At 47.5% G+C, this 20,087-nt stretch overlaps 1 protein-coding gene across 1 annotated transcript; it reads right to left on the bottom strand.

Moving 5' to 3' along the window:
• Positions 1–673: 673 nt before the first annotated feature.
• Positions 674–19,799, bottom strand: LRRC52 (leucine rich repeat containing 52). The gene is made up of 2 exons (XM_044266254.1): positions 19,178–19,799; positions 674–999 (listed from the first exon to the last, which is right to left on the bottom strand). The coding sequence occupies exons 1-2, from the start codon at positions 19,797–19,799 to the stop codon at positions 674–676; spliced, it is 948 nt and encodes a 315-aa protein (XP_044122189.1).
• Between the last annotated feature and the right edge of the window lie 288 nt (positions 19,800–20,087).

Below are 20,087 nucleotides of genomic sequence, written 5' to 3'. Positions count from 1 at the left end.
ACATGATGAACCTTGGCCATGTCACTAGACATTTCCAGGGGAGGCAGCTTCATGGAAAAGAAAGAACATGGACTTTGTAGGGCTGTGCTATGGACCAGCCCCTCATTTAACCTTTCCAGGCCCCAATTTTCCACTGTAAGCTAATGTCAGTATTATAGGATCTAGTGACACTCTTGAGATGGGATATGAGGTTGGCCCATGGCCATGTTTGGGCATGGTCTCTTGATGTCACTTCTTGCCATTGAGTCTTGTAGTTTTCTCCGTTTTGTTCAGATTAATCATAACTCATCCCAAACTGTTTGCTCTGAGGACAGGTCCTCTCAGTTGTAGGTTTCTCTCTCCCTCCCACCAGCACAATGACAGGCAAAGTAGATCCTCATTAAATAGAAGTTGATGCGCTTTTGGGGTGGGCTTCCTCAGCATCTAGCTGCGCGCACCAGCTTTCTAGACTTTTCTAGATTTTGATCTACACCATCCCACTGAGCTCAGGGAAGTGCCCGGCATGCCTGCAGGAAAGGACCAGCTGTGAAATGGCCACCAAACATTTTATTTGTTTTACTAAATAGGCGCTTAGACCGAGGTGGTGGCGAGGGAGTGGGAGGGCGAGTGAGAAGGCGAGTGAGAAGGCGGGGAGCCCCGGGGAAAGACGTAATCAGATGGCAGTCGCTGGCAACTAAATCAGTGGCGGGAACCCGTCCTGGCCCGAGTCCACCCTGCTTTGGAAGATGCGCCCGCTGCCGTCCATCCGCTGCCCGTGCTCCTCCTCGCCCTCGTCCTCGCTCGCCTTGCGCCGGGCGTTCTGGTAGAGCACGGCGCACATGCCCGTGAGCCAGGCGGCCACTGTGCCCGCGGAGAAGATGCAGAAGCCGATTAGCAGCAGGAAGATGTAGTCCTGGTGGTCCAGGTGCGTGATGCACATGTAGCGGAGCGGGTTCCCCACCTGCGTGATCGGCCACCCCGCCAGCTCTGCGGGCTCCACGCACGTGGCGTTCTGACCATCTGCGAGGAAAAACACAGTGGGCAGAGTGCGGAAAGAGCAGAACCGCCAGGGTCCGGGTCCAGAGGGGACCTGGAGAGGCCATGCGGACCCCTGCTACCGAGAGTGTGGTCTGTGGGCCAGCGGCGCGGGGGCAGCTGGACGGACTTAGATAAGCGGGCTCTCAGGCATCCCCCCAACCCTCCCGAATCAGGATCTGCATGTCCACAAGGTGACGCATCGGTGGGCACAGTCGGTTTGAGACGCATTGTGCCCCCACGGCTCCTTGCCCCTCCCACTCGCCTTCCTTCTGATTTCTCTGCATTCAGCTTGCCTCAGGAAAAAGGGCTTGGCTTTGTCTTCCTTTTTTTTTTTTTTTTTTAAGATTTATTTATTTATCTGAGAGGGAGGGTGGGGAGGGTCTGAGGGAGGGGGAAAGAGAGAGAATCTCCAGCAGCTTCCCTACTGAGCACAGAGCCTACTAGTACAAGGCTTGATCTCTCCGCCCAGGAGAGCATGATGTGAGCCGAGATCAAGAGTCAGAGGCTTAATGGACCGGGCCACTCAGGCGCCCCTGCGCTTGGCTCCTTAAGGATCCTCAAGGAATGAGACACCACAACGGTGCCTGGGGAGGTGGAAACAAGCCAGATCTCCACGGAGTGTTGACCTTCCACAGACCCCCCCACCGATATCCACCATCTCCCTCTCTCCTCCCTCTTCTTGGCTCCCACCTCTCCCCTCCACCTTGTCCCTTTCCCTAACCCTGGCCTCTGTCCAGCCAGGGACCATGAAGGCATCACACCCGGCTCAGCACTCAGGAGGGACAGGATTCCCTGGAAATGCCTCTTGTGTGTTCTCCGCTCACGGAATCAGGGTGTGGGGAGCTCAGGGAAAGGATAACCAGTGCAGGAGGCAGTTCTGCTTCTCAGCGGGGAGGTTGGCATCAGTGCAGGAGGCAGTTCTGCTTCTCAGAGGGGAGGTTGGCATCACTGGCTCATCACAGGATCTACATGAGTCTTCAGTCCTTTTTAGCGGCTGACTCAGCTGCCTGGCTGCTTCTCCGAGCCCCTCCCCGTGTCAAGTGCCCGGACTTGAGTGTACACCAGAAAGCAGAGTGGGCCCTGGAGCCAGACAGACCGGGGTTGAAATCCAGACTGACACTTACTAATTCCGTAAACTTTCACAGGGTATCCATTTCCCTCTCTGAATCCCCTTTCCTCACCATTACATGCGCAAAGAATGCTACCTGCTCCGGTAGCTGACAGGATTTAATTGCCACAGGCTCGCACACAGAACTCGCTCCTAGCTCCATGTGTTCCGCCACGCTGAAGCAGAGGTGCCTGTGTGTGTGTGGTACCCGGGGAATGTATCCAGCAGGCATTCCATAAATGAGCTCTGATGCCAGGTGGAGACCAGGACTGGAGATAATCATGCTCAAAATTATAATGGCACCTAATATTTTCCAGACTCTGACTACATGCTAAGTGGTATACAAACGTCTCGTTTGGTTCTGACAACAACTTTGATGCACAGAATACTATTCTTGTTTTACACATAAGAAAACTGAGACTCACAGAGGCTTCTAGATAACCTGAAGGATCTAGGCAGGGGACCAGACACAGAAAATGCAGACCGAACCATCTAAGCTCATTTGCAGAAGTGGGAGACACAGCAAGCTAGTGTGGAGAGGCGCGTTCCTTAAAATTTAGGGTAGAAGCTCCAGGTTATGTGAACGCATTCCTATCCTTGGTGACCAATGAAGTTAGGGAAATTGGGTTTGCCCTGGACCTAGCAACAGGGGAATCAGAGAAAGGAACACAGAAGTGAGCTGGGTGGGGAGGAGGCCCTTGGCGCTGGGAAGCGGTCGAATTCCCCTGCAAGCTGGACAGCATTCCCTGTGCCTTGCCCCTGTGCCCGGGCATCCGCGGAGAATTGTTTACTTTCAGGAAGATGGCCCAAAGGCCATGACACCTTTGAGGACTGGCTCTTGGTGGAGGCTGTAGAACCAGAACTGGAAGTCAGTGTGGGGCGGTCACCTCCATGGTGTGCAAAGATTACAGGGAAGGAGAGGAAGAGGTCCTCTTGGAGGACCCTGCCCCATGGGGAGAGCTATGAGGAGTGGAAAATCGAGTGGGGCCAGGGGCTCCATTACACTTGCTGTTTAGGGCAGGAACCCAGTCACACCTGGAGTCCTCTCTCCACTCAGCCTGGCTGGAGGGCGTCTGGGGCTTGGGTCACCTCCCCACACTGCCAGAGACCCAACACGGGACTCTACAAAGACAGGTGTATTGGGGAAAGGAAAATGTGGGGTTCTGCGGGTCGGGGGTTTATCTCCTTCAATTTTAAGAAGATTCGGCTTTCAGACGAGGGCTTGAGCGGCAGACTAAACATGAAACACCGCGTCCCTTTTGGGAGCATTACCTTGAAAGGGGCAATTAGCTGTGATTTGAAGGCTTTGTTAGGTTCTTAAGCACAGAATGTGGGTGGCTCTGCTGGGAGGGAGGCCTGGGAGGTTCTCCCGCTGCATTCTCTCCCCCTCCCCGTTCCCCACTCACTGCCAAGGTGAGTGCCCTCCTACCTCCTGGCAGGTCTCCCTAACTCCACTTTCCCCTTTGCCCAGCTCTGGACCAGTTCACAGAGCCCGGCCAGAATTCCCTTCCGCAAGCACAGCTCTTCCCAGGCAAACTGGCTCAAAACCTTCCTTTGACTCCCCTGTAAGCCTGTGAGTAACAGTAGACCCCCTGGCCCGGCTCCCAGAGCCCTCTCCATCTGCCCCCCTTCTACCTCGCCATTGCCCTCCCCACTTCTTAGCACTCCAGTGGCCCACCCTTTGCTCCAGTCAAATTAAACTATTAATTCCTTGATGGCGTTTTGCCCTTACCGGGAGCTAGCTTTGCGCCACTGCTCTTTCTGTATCAAATCCTATCCTTCCTATCCTTCAAGGTCTGGTGTGAATGTGTGCGCTCCAGGGGCGTTTCCACAGCCCCCTCATCCTCGTAGCTCAGACCGCATAGGCTCCTTCCCACTCCTGGACCCTCCATAGCATTCTTACTGCGACACTTTCCCCTTGCCTGGGGGCTACTGGCCAGAGAAGGAGTGTGTTTTTTCTCCCCGACCAGACAGACAAAACTCTTGAAGACAGAATCCATGACTGATCATTCTTGTTCTTGTTAATAGGAGATATCATTTATTGAAAGAAATACTTAATTTGGGGGGATTTTCTAGTAATATGTAATATATATATTTTTAAAGATTTTTTTTTTTTAAATCACAAGCAGGAGCAGCAGCAGACAGAGGGAGAGCCCCACATGTGGGGCTCAATCCCAGGTTCCTGGGATCATGACCTGAGCCGAGGGCAGATGTTTAAATGACTGAGCTACCCAGGTGCCCCCTTAGTAATGTTTTTATTGTTGAATTCTACTTTAACTCTCCTGTGGTCAGAGATATACTCTCTATGATTTCACGCCTTTGAAATTTATTAAGAATTTGCTTTCTGGCTGAGCATAAAGTCAGTTTTAATAAATTTTGCATGCGCTCCCAGACGATGTGTATTCTGTCTCTGCTGAGTGTGTCTTTCTATGGATGCCAATTAGGTTGTGAGTTTATACAGGTCTTCTGTATCTTTGTTGACTTTGTTATTTATAGCTTTACTGACTTTTTTTTTTAATCTATAAAAACTATTGTCTCTTGGTTACTCTCAAGTCTATTAATTGTCTATTAGCTACTGCGAGAAGGAAATTCAACTCACCAAGTTTTAGATGTGCATTTACTACTTCTTTGTAGAGCTCTGTCACATTTACTTCACATATATTGAAGATATGTTACTAGATGTGTAGAAAGTTCTAACCATTTCCTCTTCTTGGTAGAGTTACCCTCTTCCTACTGAGCAACATCTCTGGTAATGCTTCTTGCTTTAAAATCTCCTGTCTTTGACATGAGTATGACTCCACCGAATTTCTTTTGGTTAGTGTTTGCCTTGTTTATCTTTTACCATCCTTTTCTTTCTTTTTTTTTTTTTTAAGATTTTATTTATTTCTTTGACAGACAGAGATCACAAGGAGGCAGAGAGGGAGGAAAGAGGCTCCCCTCTGAGTAGGGAGCCTGATGTAGGGCTCAATCCCAGGACCCTGAGATCATGACCTGAGCCAAAGGCAGAGGCTTTAACCCACTGAGCCACCCAGACACCCCTCCATCCTTTTATTTCTAACCTTTCTATGTTCCTATATTTAAGACATAATTTTGTAAGCAGCGTGTAGCTGGGTTTTGTTTTCCATCCAGTCTAGCAAACTTTGTAATTATTTCATTAACATTTAATGTTAGACTGATATATTTGTTTTCCATTGGTCCCACTTAGTTTTATGTCTGTTTCTCTCTACTTTGTTGCTTTTCATTTTATTATTTCATTTCCTCTTCATTAGTTTGATAGTCGCACATTGTTTTCCTATTCTGGTCTGATGTCATTAGAAATTATAGGACCATCTACTGATCCTGGAGTGCCTGAGGTGTGGTGGGCATCATAGAAAGTGCTTTATAAAATTAAACTCTACTCTTGACCACCCCGCCGAGGAGTTTTAATTATTCCCATGCTATAGAATGAATAAATTGTTTATCAGTTATTCCCTCTCTGGCTTTCTTGATTTCCTTTCCTCTGACAAAAGGCTGCAAAGTACAGTTGTACATGCTGTGTACTGCACAACTCCAGGGTCTTCATTCATATTAGAAACAGGTGACTAGCCCCCATGTCCTCCCTCTCCCAGCCCCATTCCATGGGCCCAGGGCATTTGTCCCAGTTAAAGCTCCCAGGTACAATTACAGGTGTCATTAATGTTTAAATTCTTCCTACAAATAGTTCCTAAGGAAACAAAACCCCCCACCCCTCATGTTGTTTATTTCTACACATAGTATATTACTCCCAGACAGAAGACCTATTTGTCAGAATCATGTGTCTGCAGGAGCAAACTTTCTGGGGCTTAGAATCACATCTGTTAGTGCAGGAGGCCAGGAAGCCTCCCTTTCAGAAACCTGGTATGAACCCAGTGGTTTTAAGACAAACTTCTCCTTTCTTGGCCTTCAGGGATCATAGTTCTGGTTTGGCCAAGGAGCCAAGTGCTGGTTGTGAATTCTACTATTCACAATCCCCCTGCTGGCACGTTTGCTCGGGAACCACCTGGACTGTGTGGAGGGTTGAGCCTCCACGTGGTGACAACGTACATTGGGGATGGAATTTGGAGGCTCCTTCTCTCCTAAACTGTACCTACTAATGAGAGTGCAGCACTGGTTTCTATCAGCCTCTGTGTGCCTCTGCCCACTAGACTATAAATTCCATGAACACCTGGATTTTTGTCTGTGTGGTTCACTATTGTACCCTCAACACCTAGAACAGTGCTTCACCCATACTAGAGCTCAAAGCATGGTTGTTGAATGAATGAAATGTTATGTTATTAATACCCATTGGGGTCAATGTCATTGACAAAATGCCCAGCTAGAGGATAGTGAGCCTGGGGACATAGAAGATCATAGGTGGGTCGGCTAACCCCTTGCCACTGTGGACTCTACTACTCTACTACTAGACAAGTACTAATCCCTCTTCCCTTGTAAGAGTTTGGGGGAAGATTCAGTGAATCAAGGAGTGTGAAGTCCCAGAGGAGTCAGAAAGAGATGGTCCCAAGATCCAAATGGAAGAGTAAGTCTTGAGCTGGGAAGGGGCACTCTTTAGTCCTCTGAGACTGCAGAGAAGAAAGAGAGGGTAAACGCAGCTAGGGACAAGGGAGGATGCAGGTGCTGTGGGCGTGGCATCAAAAGGTACTTAACACTACTCCCCACTTAGTGTTAGAGAACTGTATGAGAACAGAGGCCCTCTTTGTTCACTTTTGTATCCCGAGAGCCTGGCACATAGTAGATGCTCAATAAATGTCTGTTGAATGCATATGGGAGAGAATGGGTGACCTATTGGTCTGACCTCATACAACAGTTCTTAAATGCTTGTGTCTTTGGTCTTGCTGTTTAGGACCAGTTCCTGACTGGAATTTGAAGGGACCACTGTTATATCTTGCTACACTCTAGGTAGCCCAGAGGAAATGACTCTTAGGGGGGAACCTAGATTGGACCACATAGCAGCCCAACAATGCCAAAGCCAACCAGCCAGGAGGGCCCTGTCCTCAGACCCTCATGCGTGGTCTTCTACCTTTCCTACTGAGAGGACAGACATCACCTGTCTGTCTCCCCTTGATGGCATAAGCCCAGGTTCCACGAGCCAAATCCAACCCGCCTCCTATTTTTGTAAATAAATTTTTCTTGGAAAACACCATACCCATTTATTTACATACTTTCTATGACTGCTTTAAGGTCACAGGTGGCCAAATGGAAGAGTTGCAACAGGGGTCCACAAAGCCTAAAATATTCGCTGTCTGGGTTTTATAGATAGCAATGCTGACTCCTGGTCTAAACCATCCCTGGCATCCTGAAAACATAAAGATTTGGATGATTTGGGCTTAGGCACTACAGTTCTCTAATACAATTTTTCCCCCCTTGGATAAAGAGTCCATATTTTGGTAAATGTTACAAGTGGCTCGTAGATGGTTGGAACATTACAGGAAAGACCTTCAAACCAACAAGTTCAACCTGATTCTTCTTGTACTATAGAGGTGCTTAGGCTTCAGGACTGGTCTTTTGTATAAGGGGTTGTATATGGGCATGATCTACAGGTACAGAGACCCCTTTTCCTCCTAATCCCTTCTCATGCACTTGTCAGTACCCAGAATAATGTCAACAGGAGATAGAACCTTTCCTTCTGCCAATAAAATAAGGCTTAAAGTGTATAGTCTTCTGACAAAGGAGCTAACAGCTTAAGCCCTACCCGGGAGACAACTCTTGCTACCACCTTTGTTCAGTGAGGTTTTGATGGGGGTGGGGAGCCAGCCCACCGGCCAGGCTGGGGGATGGTACCGGTTGGTTCTCTGAAGCTAAAGGCAAATTCTCGTTTCTTTTCAGTTTGGTCTAGAGCTGAGCCTGCTTAATATAACTGCTCATCTGCTCAGAAAAACCCAGGTAGTGGACAGTTGTCCTCATGGATAAGAGGCAATTGGGAAAAGCTCAGTAGCAGAAGCACCGATCACCAGTCATCCATGCAGAAAGCTCTGCTTGCTTCCCCTCTCACATCACGAGCCATATCTCAAAGCCATTCCTGTTAGTCTGACTTTCCAAACAGATCCTGTTTCTTTTGTCTTATTGTCATCTGGACCCTTACCTCCCTCCCTTGCCTGAACTGTGACAACCCTTCTTACCTGCATAGGGAACGCTCTGCAGGTCATAGGTCATGCTGCCTCCCTGCTCAAAACTCTTTCATGATTTCCCATCACACTTAGAACAAAACCAGAAGCCTCTCCTTAGCCTAGAGGTCCTACCTGATCTGGCCTCTCACTAATTTTCTGTCTCCTTCCTTCATCTGTCTCTACCACACTCCCCTTCTAATACATCTAATACCCTTGTTCCACCCCAGGACCTTTGCATTTGCTCTTCCTTCTGTCTAGAAAGTCCCCCTTCTCCACGTCTTATTTCCATAGCTTGTCCCCTCACTCTATTCAGTTCTCTGCTCAAAGGTCACCTCCTCAGTACCAGCCAACAGAAAAGATCTGCCAGTCTTCCATCTCAGGCACCCTCTCTCCCTTCCCTGCCCTTCCCGTATTTTCCTCCGTAGCCCTTATCATCACTTGACATCATGTCATATACTTATTTGCTAATTTCTTCCTCTGTGCTAGAGTGGAAGTTCTGTCACAGCATGTCTGTTTCTGTTCTTAACTGTGTGTCCAGTGCCCGGCCCAGGCCTTGGCATTACATCCTGTTTTTTTTTTTTACCTAATGCTGTCATTTTGAAGGTTTTAAAACACAATTCCCCACCCTTAAAGCTCCAGGCATCCCGATCCCACCCACGCTGGACTCCCTGTCCAGTGCTCCTCAGCAGAAGGCAGGCAGCATCAGAACACTACTTACCCTGTTTCTGTCCCCCACACTGCTCTCCCCCTTCTCTGTACCTCATGTGGCATCCACAGCCACCACCTAGAATTGTCCCAGCAATGGCAGCAGCTAACATTAGCTGAACACTGACTATGTGCACTTCTAAAATCTTCATGTGGGTTATTTCATTTAATTAGCACAGTGACCCAAGAAATAGGTACTAACTTATCACCATTTTGCAGATGAGGAACGTGGTTCCTGTGCAGACTGTGGCCCAGCTTGTAAGTGACTGAGGCAAGATTAAAAACCAGGTACTTTGAATCCAGAGCCTATCTTAGTCTTGCCTGTTCAACCAGGAGTATGATCATCTTGAGACCAAAGGGATATTTTAGGATCACCTAGAAAACAGCATGGGTAGCCCTGGGTATTATAGAAGACCAATGAATCACTGACTTCTGCCTCTGAAACCAATAATACATTAATTAATTAAATTTAATTTTAATTTTTAAATTAAATTAATTTAAATTTAAAAATTAAATTTAAAAAGGAAAAAATAAATTTAAAAAAGGAAAAAGAAAAAAAGAGAATGAATTAACACCAAAAGAAGAAAAAGACAGAAAACAGCATGAGAAACTCTTTACTTTTCTAGATATAAAGTTGTTCTTTGTCTTTTATCTCACTGAAAGAAAAAGTGGGACTCTCAGGTGGGCTGCTTGATTCCATTTGGCCCACATCCTCATACTCAGGCCCCTGCGTGCTTACCTTCGCTTCCTTCTCCACAAGGAGACAAAGATGAGTCCCCCAGACAAAGGGACTTGACTTTCCCAGTTTAAGGCTGACCTTCCATTTGGTTCTGGAGTCCAACCACTCCTGCCTCCACATGAGTCATTCCCCCTGTCCCGAGTCTTTGCCCTGCATTGACTCCTTCTCAGCAGCAGATAAACACATGCATGGACCTCTTTGCTCCAAGAAAAGAAATACCTCTTTTTACAGTTCCCCGCCATCTATCACCCTATCTCCTCAGTCCATAGCTGAACTTCCTGGAAGAGTCTGCATGTTTTTTTTCAAGTAAGCTCTGCACAACCCTGAGATCAAGAGTCACATGTTCCACCAACTGAGCCAGCCAGGCACCCCAAGTTTACATTTTTTTCTGCACCCCTTTTCCTCCTTGCTGTTCATTCTGTAACCCGCTGTCCACTCCCACTGTAGCACTGGAACTCTTCAAGACATCAGGGACCCCTTGGTAGCTAAACGTGATGGACACTTTTCAATCCTTACTTGACCAGCTTCTACTCTTTGAAACTCTTCCTCTCCTGGCTTCTGTGAGGCCACCCTTTTCTGATTTCCTTTCTTTTCCCTGGCTGCTCCTGTCCAGGGCACCTCAGGGGTGGCTCTTCTTGGCCCTTCCATATGTTAGCATTCCCCAAACCTTTTGTCCTTGACCTATTACTCTCCACCCCCACCCCCGGCCCATTCTAAACTCTTTTGCTGGCCTATCTCATCCTTTGTTTGATTTCAGTGATCACCAGTGAGCTGATGATTCTCAAATATATATTCTATTCTTTATTCTAGATTTCAGGTCAGAACATCCATTTCACGGGGGCCCTCCCACTCAACACGCTCAAGATGGGTCATGGTTCTCCCTTAAGCTCCTTGCTGCCCCTCCTCCGAGAGCGTCCATCCCAGGGAACCCTCCAGAGCTATTCAAGCGAAATCTTTCCTGTTGTTTTCCACATCTCATTTATTCATTGATTTCTCAATAAATATTTATTGAACGCTTTTTCTGTATCAGGCCTTGAGCTACTTTCTGAAGATTCAGACATGTTCTTTGCTCTCATAGAACTTATTGTCTATCAGAGAAGATAAATGTTAAATATTCAAATCTACTAATTACTTAGAATTGTGCCAGAAATCATGAAGGGAGTACTGGGAACTTGGGAGAATCTAGTTCAGTCCAGAGTCCTATTGCTTCTACCTTCTTCCTCTTCTTCTTCTTCTTCTTCTTCTTTTTTTTTTTTTAAGATTTCATTTATTTGTCAGAGAGAGAAAGCAAGCGCACAAGCAGGGGGAGCAGCAGGCAGAGGGAGAGGCAGTCTCCCAGCTGAGCAAGAAGCCCCATATTGGACTCGATCCCAGGACCCTGGGATCATAACCTAAGCCAAAGACCAACACTCAATTGGCTGAGCCACCCAGGCATTCCTGCTTCTATCTTTTAAATGGTTCCTTCTATCCTGTCTAGACTTCGTCATCTGCTGCTGTAGACCACCTTCCTGCCTTACCTGGATGCCCACAGGAGCATCCTAGCTCTGCACCCAGGCTCGCCTACCTCCCAGAGCTTCTCATGCTGCACTGCATGTTCCCCAGAGAATCCTTCAAAGGCCCTTCACGGCTGGATCCCTATTTCTCTTTCTAGCCACATCCACACCCTGCTGGATTATCTCCAGGCTGGAGAGCTCTTCGCTTCTAGAGATAAGGAGCCTGAGGTTGGCTGCTTTGGCCAGCCTTGCCCTACTGCCTTCCAGAGGTGGCGCTGGGTGACCAGGGAGGCCATGCACAGAAGTTGGGCATTTCTGAGCTTGAAGGGACTTTGGATTACCTACTTTCAAGGATCTCAAGTGGGCTGAGGTCAAGAGCATGTGAGAACTACTCAGGATCGTTCCTAAACTGCACGTGCTGGCCACCCCCTCCCTTCTTGGCTCTTCTGGGTGGTTTAGGGATCGCTGACCCCGGTGCGCCCCTCCCAGCCCCCCTATTGCCCTCATAAGGCTGCTCCTCTGGCTCTCAGCAGGGTGTTTGTGAGAAGGTAGAAGAGACAGGCTGGCCAAGCAGCTGACAGCCTTGGAAATGTCTGCTGCCCAGCTGTTCCCATTCTGGGCATCCGGTCTCTGCCACAATTTCTCTGATGGAGAAGATGGGTTGGCATTAGTCGTGGAAGAGTGCGAGGACCTGAATTCATTCTGGAAATCTAAGTCTTGGCACAGTTGTAGATGACTTTGTACTTGGTGGGTTGAAATGGGGCCATTATCCTATTACAGCAGCCTTGAATTCAGGATGAAGTAGCCTTGGAATGAAACTAAGATGTTCTCTGCTCAAAATGCCCTCGAGATGACGTGGACCCGGAACAGCACATGACCCAACCCATCTGCTCCTGGCAGATGTCCCTGAGTGGCTTTGTCCCCTTGTCTCTGCAGCACTCCTGTCCAGACTCCTCTCCGATTTGCAGGCCCCACCATCCGGTCACCCAGGACTGCTTCAGGATGGTAATTTAAGACCTGACGGAGAGGGACACTCTGCCCCCAAACCACCCCCACTTCTCCCCCTGGCAGTCTGTCACTTTCCAAACTCTCACTGTTTCTTGTTGCTTTCTGTCACATTGAGGGAGACATGTCAAAACATTATTAGCCACTCAGCATCCCAGTGCAAATCAATTTTTTCACCAGTGGGAGCAGCTGCTGTAGATCTAGAACAGAAGCCATTGCCATAGGGTCTCTCAAAATATGGCGTAAGGATTTTCACTGTCCCAAACCAGAATCTCTGGATATGGGGCCTGGGGTTTCTGTGCTCACTGAAATTTGAGAACCACTGGTAGAGCAGGCCAGGCCTGGGAGGACAGTCTTGGGCATTGAGTCCCCTGGGGATGGAGGTATTTTTCTAGTCAAGTAGACGATGCTTAAGATGGGAGGTAGAACAGCGCAGGAGGTTGAGGCTGCCTAGTTCCCAATTATGTGCATGTCCTAATTATGTGCCTGTGGCCTGCTTCTCCAGGAATGCCTCCATGTCAGCACTGATCCCATTCTGTTAACTATATGGGACCCTATCTGCGGATCACTGCTCTCCTCCTACAGTTAAGTGCACCCTATCTTTCCATTTAGCTCCATACACTACCAGCTATAAGGGGCTTTAGAGAGTATCTAATCCTACTCTCTTTTTATTTCAAAGACAAGTGAGTCTTGGAGGGAAAGGGCCTTGCCCCATCTCACCCAGTGGCATTGTTGGGACCAGGACAGGACCTCTTGGCTTTCAGTTGTGTTTTCTCTCTCTTGTATCCCAAGAATATTCTTGTATCCCTTGTATCTTGTCTTATTAAAGATGTCAATTATGACTTCTTTTCTCTGTGTTGAAAGCACTCCAGCATTATAATACAATGTTGGGCATATAAGGAACATACAACAAATATTGCAGAGTAGAAAGGACTGGGGTCTGTTGAGAGTAAGGAGAGGTCATGGCATGGGGGAGGAAAACATGGAATCAGAAGATTTCCATGTTGGGCATGGCTCAATAGCCACTTACCTGCGAGGAGGTGAGATTCTAAATTTCCAGATCAAGCATCTGGAAGGCTTTATATTAAAAGGCTGCCCTGACCAATATGGTGGCCAGTGGTCATTCATGGGGCTAGTACATGATTTGAAACAACATAAAATTAAACTTGGTTCCTCAGTAGTCTAATTTCAAGAGCTCCATAGCCGTATGTGGCTAGGGGCCACCATATTGGACAGCACAGATACCACCCATTTCTCAGCAGAGACTTTCATTGGACAGAGCTAGACTAGACTTTGGGAGAAGACAAGATGGAGGCCAGGATCCTTATGTCCAGGAGTTAAGGAGTTGCGTGATCTTTTGAGAGCATCTTCAGAAGCATTCAACCCTGTCCTACGAGGCAGCTCTATCCTGGGAAGAGCTTAATTGCTGCTCTCACCTTCAAAGAGCATTAATGCCTGGGAAATTACAGTTCCAGCCAGGAATCAGTCCTCCTATCTGCTGACCAAGGCCAAAAAGAAAATGGAATCTGTGGGTCTGTTTTTAACTCTGCATTGATCAGAGCATCTGGGTGACCAGCACTTTATAACTGACCTCCATTTCTGCTGTGATTTTCACATTTACAAAGTGAGTAGGTAAGCTCTTTGAGGACAGAATGGTTTTCAGTGCATCTGGTGAGTATATCATTGGAGGGTGTCTTTGGACGAAGACCTTTGATAACAGCACCAAATCTCTTTTCAATGTGGGAAAATTGTTATATTCCTATTCAGTGTAGCTTTATGATGAAAGAAGGTAAATAAACATTTAGCCTTCTCTACAGTCCCTTTAGGGGGGTCGGCTGGGCCAACATGGTACATGGGGGAAGGACACATTACTGCCCTCACATCTTTTGTTTTAAGATCTCCCCATGTCTTTCCTGCACCTTGGCTTCCTTCAAGTTTCCTTACTGCTGCAGAATTAATCTTAGCTAATTGTATTTCTCAAGAATTCACTTCTGCCTCTGATATGAGAGCTGATAAAGGCTTGAGGGCACTGGTAGGAGTTCATATATTTTTGCAAGGTCCTCTTCAAGATTTGGGCACTTTGGGGGGATTCAAAGGGGTAAACTCTCTAATGGCTAATTTTAGCTCAGTGGTGGGCAGTGAATGGGGGCAATGTCCTCTTCAGATAACAAAATCACACCATGTAGGTGACTTCTTGCTTTCAAGGGCATGTCTGCCCCGCAGTTGTATCTCCTTTCCTTCATCCATTGAAAGCTGTCTGAATGTCCACACCTGTTCCTGCAAGTGGGGCTTGTCTTTAGCTAGAACTCCAGTTCCAGACTCAGGAAGAACTACTTTGCTACTACTGGCCCAGCCCTGAGTCTTCTGGTCCAGGCTGAGACCAAGCCTTGATTCAGGCTTCTAGTTTTGTTCCCCAGTCTGAACTCCTGCATTCATAACTTGTCTAATGTCCACCTCCCTCTAAGATTCCCTCTGTCCCATTTTCCCAGGAATTAGAGCCCTGGGACCTGATGCTCACCTTTCAATGTCCTATCTATATCCCCCTCCCATGCATCCCTATAGTCATGTTTTGTGCACAGGGTGCACTGTTCTCTCATTCCACGTGTGCCAAGGCTTCTTGAGGTCTACTGCTTATCCTGGGGTCACCTGACTGATGTCTGCTACTCCTCTAAGTACCCCATATCTTTCCCACATCTGCCAATTATTCACTTATCAATGCTTTTTGGTGTGCAAGACTCAATGCTAATGGCAGTTTGTAAGCGTTCTCATCTCAGCAGCCTAGATAGGTTCATTCTATTATTATACCTGTCTGAAAGATGAGGAAATTGAAGTTCAGAGAGGTTAAGTAACTTCTCTGATAGCCTATAAATAGCAAGTGGCAGGGCTAGGGTTATAATTCAGGTCTGCTTCACTACTACCCGAGCTCTTTAACATGGGTTCCCCTGTCTGCAGCTGCCCTTCCCCAGCTGCCACTGTGGCTATCCCAAGCGCCTGGTCTACCCAGTAGGTACCTGGTGGCCTCTTTTGTCCTGCTCTGTCCAGTAGGATAGTTCTGCTTTCCCTGACTGGGACATACATAGTGCAGATGACCACAGTCATGTGAGTCTCCACACACAGCTCAAGGTTCTCTCCATGACCACTTGTTGGGCACATAATAGGACTCAGTTGATATTTGCATGGGTGAAATTGATAGACATTTATACATAGATATTTACACAGAGGAACTGAGTGGTAGCATGGAAGTTCCTGACTTCAGTGGATTCTTCTTTCTAAATAACCACGTTACTCAGCTCATTTCAAAGAGATTCTTCTTAGATCCCTCAGTGTGGATACACGGGGAGAGAGATGTATCACCCCATTTTAGAACGTACCGAATATCACCCTTTGATAGCCAAGGTGGTATAAGAGTTGGGCCTAACTGAGCTTGAGCATTTGTCAATTGCAAAGATATTTCCACTTAACAGAGGCATGAATCATGTGAGAGTCACACGGAATAAATATCTTCCACTGTGCTGAGGGCTGGCTGAAGGGCAAGAAAAGCATTTATGAATTCTACGTTGTCTGTGTGTGCCTCTTCATGTGTAAGTGTGTAACTAGTGTATCTACACATTGATGTGTATATGTGTGTCATGTATGTGTAATGTGTGGGACATTGTGTCGGTGAGCAGGTGTGTATATAGGTATGCAGGTGTAGTATGTGTGTATGGGCACATCTTTGTGCTTGTATGTATGTTGGTGTGTGTATGTGTGTTTACACATGTGTTTGTGACGGGGGGGGTCTGTGTGGGAAGGGATAGCCAGACTGAGATGCAAAGGTGAGAAAACACTGAGGTTAAGCTCCTTCTTTGGGAGTTCGGGTGGGTTGGGGTAAACGTGGGCTTATAAGGAGTGTGCAGGCATGTGATGAGTTTATGATGACTAGAGCTCATTAGCCAATAGACATGATCTTGGGTGAGTTCCATGTGTAGTCAGATAGGAAACAAAGCTGTAATTTAGATGTTGTGGCCATATGCTTATAACATGGCTTATATTTATAACTAAACTGACTTACATGATCATAGTTACCATGGAATTCAGAAATTTAAGATATAGTAGTCTCCTGAAGAATGACCTGAGAAGCACCTTCGGCTCGGGTCATGATCCCAGGGTCCTGGGATCGAGCCCTGCATTGGGCTCTCTGCTCAGTGGGGAGCCTGCTTCCCTTCCCCCCTCTCTCTCTCTGCCTGCCTCTCTGCCTATTTGTGATCTCTGTCTGTCAAATAAGTAAATAAATAAATAAAATCTTTTAAAAAAAGAAAAAAGAAAGACCTGAATCAGGAGGTTCAATTTTTTTTTTTTTTTTTCCATTTACTAGCCATGAGATTTTGGACCAGTCTGCTTTCTCAACCCTTTCATAATAGGGTTAACAATACCAATCCTAGCCTCTTCCACAGGCCTAGGGCAAAAAGTTTATGGTTCGGTATGATACTCAAAATAAAGAAGAAGAGACTATGTTGGAAAAAAACTCTAGCACTGGAAATCTCTCTACAAAGATAAATCGTTCTATGTCTGGCCTTGGGCTTAGTGTTTCCAGGAGATGACAATTGATAGCCAGGGCAATGAGACTATGGTTCTGCATGAACTGGACTGGGAGGGTTCCTCTAGGCCACCAAACAGTAGAGAGAGATGAGCATATCAGTAGTTGTGGTGGGTGTATTTAGGGGGAGGGGGACTGGCCAGTGGATAAAAGCTCTGTCTGCCTCAAAAGAACAGACTCTTGGTTCATGAGGAGCTTATGAGCTTGACAAAATGGATACCTGCTTCGGATATTTTCGAAAATACACAGTGAAACAGGTCTGGTTTATAATCCTTCTCAATCCCAGAATGAAAATGAGTCAAGGAGTCCTAAGCAGCAAGCCTGAGCATTCTGAGAAGACACGACTCTAGGGGCACCTGGGTGGCTCAGTGGGTTAATCCTCTGCCTTCAGCTCAGGTCATGATCTCAGGGTCCTGGGATCGAGCCCCACATCGGGCTCTCTGCTCTGCAGGGGGTCTGCTTCCTCCTCTCTGCCTCCTCTCTTCCTGTGTCTCTGCCTACTTGTGATCTCTGTCTGTCAAATAAATAAATAAAATTAAAAAAAAAAAAGACAAGACTCTATAAGCAGAATTTTGACTGAGGGAGATTTGACAGCAAGGAAAGCAGTAGGCTTTGGGACTGGGGAAGAAACCAAGCTAGGTCACCCTTTTCAGCCAGGATAGGAGGGCCTCCTGGCTGCTTGGTAGGCTCTGCTCGAGGGAAATACATACTTAAATGGTGGACAGGGGGCAAGAGAAGAGGAATCTTCTTCCCAGGCTAGTTACATGAACATGGCCAGGAGAATCCCATTTAATGCATGAGAGTGATTAATAGCGACCCTCTTTTAGAGAGCTTTCTAGAAGGCACCATAACACCAGTCACTGTGAAAAGCTGAAGCCGTTCTCTCTGGAGAGATAAGGCAACCTACCCAAGATAAATGCTCCTTCATTCTTTTAGGATTCATACTCTTAAGAAGATGGTCTGATGAAGTTCTTTCCTTTCAATTTACTCTAACTCAGATTGGGTACCTGTCAGCCGGGCCAGGTGCCTAGGGCACGAAATGTAAGGAGTCACCCACTCTTACTGTCTTCCTGAATTTTGCATCCCTAGAAACTCTTGCCTCACCATAGTCCAGGTCCTGCCCAGAAGACAAGTTAAGACCCGTCAATGGAAGGAAGGCCAGGAGAGCACATTTTCACTTGCCGCCACCATTCAGCTCGCTCCCCCCCCAGATTCCCTTAAAGCCCATTATTTTGGCCAGGAATCTTTCTGGGTTATGGCCATCCGGGCAAGAACTTCATGGTGGAGGCTTTGGCAGGTGCTGGCGCACCAAAATATTTTTCAAGAACAAACACTCAGGGGAGGGAGCGGATGTGTGAAAATATTTTCAAAAACAGACACTCAGGAAAGGGAGAGATGACATGGTTTTGACAGGGTTTGAATCTAAAGCCCAATTATGCCAGATTACATCTGTGGCTCCAGGCTTTCTATGAAGAGTCATTTCCCATTTCCTTGAAGTTCTGAGTGAAGGTGCTATCGGTAAAGTGGGATAATTGGAGGATGAGGATGGGACAGAAGAGTCACCAAAAAGAAGAGGGGGTTGAGGCACTGGAGTGCCCGGGGGCCCATGGCAGAGGGGTGTGGGCAGTGCAGAGAGTGGCAGCAACTGGCTTGGAAATCTATCAGGCAATACTTGAAAACTGGCCATGAGTTTAGAATCTCCCTGTGGGACAGAGTGGGCACAAATGACCTGTTCTTCGTGGATGCCTGCCATTCCCTCTATCCTTGTTGGGTTAATATCTTGAAGACAAGGGAGTCATCAGAAGCCTTCTCCTCTCCCTTCTCTCCACTCCCCCTTCTCATTGTCTAGGGAACTCCTGTGCCCCTCCCCCTACCTCTACTGAACTTTCTCTCTGTACAGTATACTGTTGGCTTTTGGATGGCCCATGTGTGACTGAATTTACTTTTGGATCTTGGAAAAATTCAGTCACTGAGTCAAACAGATTAAAATACAATGGAATGCAGTGTCCCTGAATTTGTTACTTTGCAGTAAAAGAACTTGATCATTTCCACACACACCATTTTATGTTGACACGACAACATCGTATGTTGGGCCATATTATTGTCCCCACCTGATGGATCAGGAAACTGAGGCTCAAAGACATAGTCTGTCCCTAGGGGAGCCTGCTAGTCTGTGCTGAGTTTGGGACCAGAACTCAGCTCTTTGGATTCCTCCTCCAAACTTTTTCTACAGACCCTATTGCCTCTCCAGTCAACCCAAGGGTGAATCCTTCAGAGCAATAAGAATGCTTTTGATCAGCTTCTCCCAGAGTTTTCTCCCATCCTGACCATCTTTTGACTTTACCTTTTCTGGAACTAACTCCTCCTGCTCCATCACATCCTCCTCGTCCCCATACCCGATCAAACCCTCACCTGGATGGTTCAGATGGGACACTATTAAGTAGATGGTGAAGTCCAGGAGGGAGCAGTTGCATTTCCACGGGTTTCCACTCAGATACAGGGTCTGTAGTGTTACAAGGTTTTGGAAGGCATTGTGGTCCAAGGTCTGCAAGCCGGTGTTTCTGAGGTCCAGGTACCTTAGAGAGCTGCTGTTGGCAAAGGTGTACTTGTTCAGAGAGAACAGGTGAGGGTTGTTGGAGATGTTCAGCTGCACCAAGTTGCTGAGCACGGAGAAACTGTGTGGGGAGATGAAGGTTAGGTTGTTGGAGCTGAGATCAAGGTAGATAAGTTTGAAGACCCCAATGAAGGTATAATCCATCAACTCGCCAATCAGGTTATTCCGACAGTCCAAGTAAACAAGGTCACTGAGGAGTCCTAGACTCATCGCTGGCAAAAAGGTGATGCGGTTATCATTCAAGTACAGCTTCCGGGTGCTCAGGGGTATGTCGGGGGGGTACTCGTCTAACTGGATTCCTGCGCAGATCACTTCCTGGGCTTGACACTCACAATTATTTGGACACTTTGACCCCGAGACCAGTCCCATTCCAAAGGAAAAGAGTAACCACCCGGGCCCAGGGCCTGAGGCAAGGGACATAGTAAGAAGCCGCAACTACCCTCCTTCCACCTTGCTGCGGGCGCCGTCCCTCTGTTCAGAAGGCTGCCGAGGGGCGGGGTTGGGGGGAGGGGCGCTGGAAAGAACGGTAACACTCTAGCTTTGTGCAAAGCAATTTTCCATTACAGGAGAACCGAACAGAAGTTGAAACGCGAGGCCCGATGCCCCGCCGCCCGGCTTGGTGGCTCGGCGGCCGGCTCACTCCCAGACTGCCGCTGGAAGCCTGCCCGCTTGGCGGCTCTGAAAGGTCTCACCCTTTCCCTGCGTTTG

This window comes from Neovison vison, chromosome 10, assembly GCF_020171115.1.
Source record: "Neovison vison isolate M4711 chromosome 10, ASM_NN_V1, whole genome shotgun sequence".
NCBI lineage: Eukaryota > Metazoa > Chordata > Mammalia > Carnivora > Mustelidae > Neogale > Neogale vison.
The sequence above is the reverse complement of the archived record's forward strand: the minus strand, read 5'-3'. Positions and strand labels throughout refer to the sequence as shown.

Bases quoted from the DNA above. Each gene is read 5' to 3' on its own strand.
- LRRC52 (XM_044266254.1), bottom strand. From the start codon at position 19,799: ATGTCCCTTGCCTCAGGCCCTGGGCCCGGGTGGTTACTCTTTTCCTTT. The intron at 1,000-19,177 runs GTGAGGGTTTGA...TTTTCCTCGCAG, and splicing joins GTCCCATCTGAACCATCCAG to ATGGTCAGAACGCCACGTGC.